At 48.5% G+C, this 6,223-nt stretch overlaps 1 protein-coding gene and 1 non-coding gene across 12 annotated transcripts in view; one reads left to right on the forward strand and one right to left on the reverse strand.

Annotated features, from left to right (window-relative positions):
* FEZ1 (fasciculation and elongation protein zeta 1) overlaps positions 1-2,630 on the forward strand; it is a 55,341-nt gene extending 52,711 nt beyond the window's left edge. For all 11 annotated transcript variants that reach the window (XM_081535135.1, XM_081535140.1, XM_081535134.1 and 8 more), the window contains one exon: positions 2,274-2,630. In XM_081535135.1, the coding sequence (XP_081391261.1) occupies positions 2,274-2,290 (17 nt within the window). In that variant the 3' untranslated portion in view covers positions 2,291-2,630. The remainder of the gene's footprint in view (positions 1-2,273) is intronic.
* Positions 727-799, reverse strand: TRNAG-CCC (transfer RNA glycine (anticodon CCC)). The gene has a single exon. It is a non-coding gene; the product is annotated as a tRNA-Gly (tRNA).
* Positions 2,631-6,223: the final 3,593 nt, after the last annotated feature.

Here is a 6,223-nt window from a genome sequence, read left to right on the forward strand (position 1 = left end):
ACCAGGGACCAGTTTTGTGGAAGATAGTTTTTCCAGGGAGAGGGTAAGGGGATGGTTTGGGGATAATTCAGGCGCATTACATTTATTGTGCACATTATCTGTATTATTATTACATCAACTCCATCTCAGATCATCAGGCATTAGATCCTGGAGGTTGGAGACACCTGGATAGTGAACCGTCACTTGCTTAGCATTTGGCTTTAACAATTGTTAACTCCTGGCTGATCTAGTTTCATTTATAACCATACCCAGCTTCTCCCCTCTATATTATTTTGAAGCAAATACCAACCATTATGTCTTTTTTCATCCATAAGTATTTCAATATTCATTTCTAAAACATAATCACGAGATCATGATCACAACTAGAAAAATAAAACATTTTAAAGTATCTTTGTGGGACTTCCCTGGTGGTTCAGTGGTTAAGACTCCACACTTCCACTGCAGAGGGCAAGCGTTCGGTCTCTGGTTGGGGAACTAAGATCCTTCATGCCATGTGCGTTGCCCCCATCCCCACCCCGCCATCCCAAAGTATCTTTGACTCTTCAATCAGTGTTCAGATTTCCCCGTAAAATTTTTTCAGTTTATTTCTTTGAATTAGCATCCAAAGAAGTTCCATACGTTACAATTGCAAAATATATCTCTTAAATCTCTTCATTTTATTTATTTGACTGCACCGTGTTTTAGTTGCAGAATGTGGGATCTTTCGTTCCTGCATGTGGGATCTAGTTCCTTGACCAGGGATGGAACCTGGGCCCCCTGCATTGGGAGTGCAGAGCCTTAGCCACTGGACCACCAAGGATGTCTTTTAAATCTCTATTAATATATGTACAGTTTCCCCGTTCCTTCACCTCTCACGTTCTTTGAATTTTATTTCATAAAGAAACCAAGTGATTTGATCCATCGAATTTCCTTATTCCGGCTTTTACTTGGTAGTTTCGTCCTCATGGTTTCATTTAATACGTTCTTCCACCTTTTGCATTCCCTGTTGTCTAGTGGAGCCAGAGAGCTGAACACATTTAGAGCATCCACACCAGATCAGACCGGGCAGAGCCAGAGGGCTCAATACACTAGCATCCACAGTTTTTTGGAAAGCATTAGTTTATCAGTGGTTGGGAACTTCCATTAAGAGACACCTACCATCTGGTTCTCTTTCTTTTGAGGGATGTTAATATATATATTAACGTGCTCAGGCTGATAAAACAGAATAGCACTGGGTGGCTTAAACATCAGAAATTAATTTTCTCACAGTTCTGGAGAGTAGAAGTCCATGATTAGGGGGCCAGTAAATTGGGTTTCTAGTGAGGGCTCTCTTCTCAGCTTGCAAGCAGCTACCTTCTTGCTGTGTCCTCACGTGGCCTTTCTTCTGTTGATGAGAGAGTGCCAGAGCCTCTTTGCTTCTTACAAGGACACTAATCCTAGCAGATCAGCACCCCACCCACATGACCCCATTTTAACCCTTCTTTCTCAGAGGCTCCATCTCCAAGTACAGCTGGGGATTAGGGCTTCACCATGAATTCTTGGGTGGAGGACACAAACATCAACTCTGTAACACTCTCCACTGATGGTCATTCATGGTCCAGATCCTTTTTCTCATTAGATTTTGCTCCACAGGCACAGGCAACGTTGGGTGCAGTTTCTGAAGGCTTGTGGACCTCAGTTTAGAACCTCTGAGCTGTACTGTTCTGTAAGGATGAGAAAGATGAATCTTAAATTTCTGCAGGATGAATTTAGGCTCAACATTAGGAAGAACTTCTGACTCTTAAAGGTTTTAAAAGAGTATCCCGTTTCTCAAAGGAGGTTTGTAGAAATGGGTTCTACAAGTCTGGGAGCCCAAGGGCTAGACTTTACTACTCACGATCTGCTGAAATGTCAGTGAATGTATAAAACTATTTAACATTTACTGAGCACTTTCTGTTTGCCTCTGAGCAACCCTGTGGGCTGGGCAGAGGCACAGGCTACTGTATACATGAAGAAACACAGGCACAGGCGCTAGAAGTTATTTCCCAAAGGTCGTAGTTAATAACAGCCAGACCCAGGATTTGAATCAAGGCAGTTGGACAGCAGAGAAGACCCACTTCATCACCACACTGAACCACCACCTATCAGTGGCTCGTTCTCCTTCTGGAAGGAAGACACGTGATTGCCATCCTTCCCTGGTTCTAAGGGGGAGGGTGGTTCTCTGCTCAGGACACTGGCAAGAGGTCAGGGCCACCCTGGGCCAGCAGATCCGGCCCCACACTTGCTCTGACATGCCCTCTCTCTTCTCTTTCCAGTGCTCTGTCCCACCTAACCTTGCCCTTGGGAGCAGCCTTGCTGCGGAGGTCACTGAGCAAGAGTCATCCCACCGCAGGGACTGCATGACACCACGTAGCCTCCGCCGTGTATTTAAACGTGTATAGCTTAACCTGGATTAAACATGAGCAAACGCGCGGGGTCCTTTGCTGTTGGCTTCTAGTCCTAGTAACCATCGGATGCATGACCGTCGGGCAGGGCTGGTGATGTCGCCTCTTCTCCACCCGTGTCGGAGGGAGGCAGATGCCGTCACCGCTCGTGATGTAGTCTGGCTCCAGCCCTCAAAAACAGCTTCCACCCTAAGACTAATTTTGAAATAAACCTTCATTTAATTAGTATGCTTCATGTGCTTTGGCGTGTGGTGTCCCTCGGCGCCCTGGTACAAGCCTCCAGAGAAAGGACACGTCGCTGCCTCCACACGAGGCTCCTGGCCCATGGCAGCGGCGGGGAGTTAGGGGGTGGGGTGGTACCTGTTGTGTCCTGTGGTGGGTCATGGTGGGGCTGCCATTGTCCAGACAGGGAGGAGGCCGCCCACAGACTCCTAAGATCTTGTTGCTTGACGGCTCCAGAGGGAGCCACACAAGGTGTTGCTGGGAGTACTGGTTGGGGAGGAGACTGGAAAGTTGGCAGATGGAAAGTGAGGCTTAGGGGGAAGCAGGGCGGCTCGAGTACCTCCTGTTGGGATGACCGGGTCGACACCCTGAGGTCTGAGGGCTGGAGGGCGTGAGCTCTGCTGGGCTCTCTCGGTGTGGGGGGCTGCGGCTGCTTTCCTGACCACCCCTTCCGACCCCTGGTATCCTCTGGCCGTCTGTGCCCTCCCCACCTCCTCATGGCCCTTGCCTCCCACGTGCTGCCCCGGCATCGGTGACGGGCAGCTGCCAGCCGCGACCAGCCAGCACCACGACCAGCCAGCAGGTGAAAGCTGTCCTTGTGTCTGGAAGGGGCTCCACTTTGGCACAACCTGAACTGTCTCGGCTTCCATCTTCTGGTTTGAATGATAACTAATTCCGTGGATTCCCCTAGTCCCGTCTTTAAAAAAAAAAGATTTTATTGTGGTTAAAGTCGTGTCATATAAAACCTACTATTTTAACCATATTGAACTATACAGTTCAGTGGCACTAAGTACATTCACCTTGTTGTGCGACCCTCACCACCATCATCCAACTGCCCAGTTTTTTCGCCTTCCTAAACTGAAATTGTCCCCATTAAACACGAACTCCTCATTCCCCTCCTTCTTCCCAACCCCTGCCCCCTGGCTTCTACTGGTGTATTTTCTGACTCCATGAATTTGACTATTCAAGGTACCCCATACGAGTGGAATCAAACAGGATTTGCACCTAAAATATATTGGAATGCATTTTGGAGGTTAACTTAATATATGCCCTACAAACAGGACTTTTACCCCCCGTGCTATATAGTAGGTCCTTACCAGCCATCCACTTCATACATAGCAGTGAATATAGGTCAATCCCAATATCCCAGTCCATCCCAACCCTTCTCCCCCGTTGGTGTTCCATACATTTGTTCTCTACATCTGTGTCTCTATTTCTGCTTTGCAATGAATAGGTTCATCTGCACCGTTTTTTTCTGAATTCCACATATATGCATTAATGTAAGATACTTGTTTTTCTCTTTCTGACTTACTTCTCTCTGTATGACAGTCTCTAGGTCCATCCACCTCTCTGCAAATTGCACAGTTTTGTTTCTGTCTTAAAAACTTTTCTCAAGTACTTGCTATGCACCTGCCACTGGCATAATCACCTCGACAAATTATCTTGCATCTCAGCATTGCCCTGATAGACAGATAAGGAGACCAAGAAGCAGAGACGCTCAAAGTGGTGGAGTCAGCTTGGCACTTCGGCCTCTTATGCACCTAGATCTCCACCCCTCCTTAGGAGTTTGGCATTTTTGTGCCACACGGAAAGCTGTGCTTCATTACATGGGCATCTCCATGTGATGAGGTCACAGATGACGCAGGTGACAGTAGAAGGCATCCTTGGTACTCTGTCTCTCACTCTCTGGGCCTCTGCTTTTCTAGGAGCTCTGCTACAGAGTAGTAGCAATCTTCCCTGGGGGTGAGGGGGGACCCATCAGGGAAACTGCCCCACTGCCGGCATCTCTCCAACTCAGGCATCCACACAGAGCAGGGCTTCCATGTGGACAGCAACCTGGCCCCTACAGGAAAATGGAAACAGCATGAGGTAGTTGTACAGATGCTCAGGCTCAGCACGTGGACCTAAGTAACCGGAGCTTTGACAAAAGGGACACCTGCAGCTCTGCATTCCCTGGTGCCACAGTCGTGGAGCAAAGGGCCGCTGGCAGGGTGAGGTCCTTAGCACAGTTCAAGCTTTGCCAGCTCTGGGGGAGCAGTGAATTCCCCAGGAACCTGCCTTCCTGCCTAGGATTTGTCATATCTGGGTCAGCCACTCCTTTCCCCCAATCTATCCTGCCAGCAGGTGTCTGAGGCAGCAGTGACAAAGTAATCAAAGCTGCTGGCAGTTAAAAATAAATCTCAAGTGTCAAGGAGATGCTCCATCTCCGAGGAGGTGAGTCTAGGAGGAGGGGTAGGAGCAGTGACTGCCGTTTCTCGCCTGTGGTCCACATCAGGAGCCGAGCGAGAAGGTAGATCCATGGCCTATGGTTTTGCATCGCCCTTTCCTTCATCCTTGCTCCTCAACATGTGGGGCCCAGCCCAGCAGCAGAGACAAAATGTCTAAGAATTTATTACAAATGTAAAGAACTCAGATCCCAATCCCCCACCCACCCATTCTCTACCCCAGTCAGAAGCTGCAGGTTTTTTCCTTTTTGCCATGCCATGCTGCTTGTGGGGGTCTTAGTTTCCCTGACTAGGGATCAAACCTGTTCCCCTTGGCCATGGAAGCCTGGAGTCTTAACCCCTGGACAGCCAGGAAAGTCCCTGGAAGTTGCATTTTAATGCGATCTCCAGGCAGTTGGTGTTTGTGTTAAGTTCAGAGACAACTTTCAGAGTTGCTGGAGCCCTGACTCTCGAAGACTGAACCTGGAAAGCATGGATGGTGTGATTAACACGTGACTGCACAGGTCACTGCACTTCTCCTCTCCTCATCTTTCAGGAGGAGTCCCAGGGCAGATGATTCTTCAGGCCCCAGACAATTTGGACGACAAAACTCAAGTCCACCTAGGGTGTCCACACTCAGCCAGGGCACTGGGGAGCCAAGTCCTTCAGGGCGCCCTCCTGGGCAGGTAGGACTTGGTCTGGCCAGCGGGCTCCTTTACCGAGGCTTGTCTCCATCAACTAAAGGACTCCATGTGGGTTTGCAAAACCTAATCTGATCCAGCCTTGGTGAGGAAATGTCCCTGTAGGGCCTGACGCCAGCCTTCAGTTGTGTAGAGTTGAAACAAATGACCCTGTGAAAGTGAAAGCGAAAGTTGCTCAGTCGTGTCTGACTTTTTGCGACCCCATGGACTATATAGTCCATGGAATTCTCCAGGCCAGAATACTGGAGTGGGTAGCCTTTCCCTTCTCCAGAGGATCTTCCTAACCCAGGGATCAAACCTAGGTCTCCCGCATTGCAGGCGGATTCTTTACCAGCTAAGCCACAATGACCTGTGGGGACAGGCTTTGTCCACATGGAATGTCCACACACTCCCTAATCTTGTTTCTCTGCTTCAGCGTGGGAGACAGATGGTGTATCTCAGAAAGAAAATCCAAAGGGAAGGGTGTTGGGGCAATATGTTTTATGGGATAAATTGGATTTTTTAAATGAAATAAACCTTTTGCATATGCACTGGAGTATTATCTGGACTAGAACTGTCTTCACTTGGAGGTCAGGCAAGATATGTGAAAAATCCAAGAAGGTGCACTCCTCTGGATGTCTTAGGATGAATGATGAGCCAAGTCCTAATGGATATGATGAGTCCGTTCTGTGGGCTTCGAACACCACTGTGTCCT

This window comes from Giraffa tippelskirchi, chromosome 10, assembly GCF_054371585.1.
Source record: "Giraffa tippelskirchi isolate mGirTip1 chromosome 10, T2T-mGirTip1v1.2.pri, whole genome shotgun sequence".
Taxonomy (NCBI): Eukaryota; Metazoa; Chordata; class Mammalia; order Artiodactyla; family Giraffidae; genus Giraffa; species Giraffa tippelskirchi.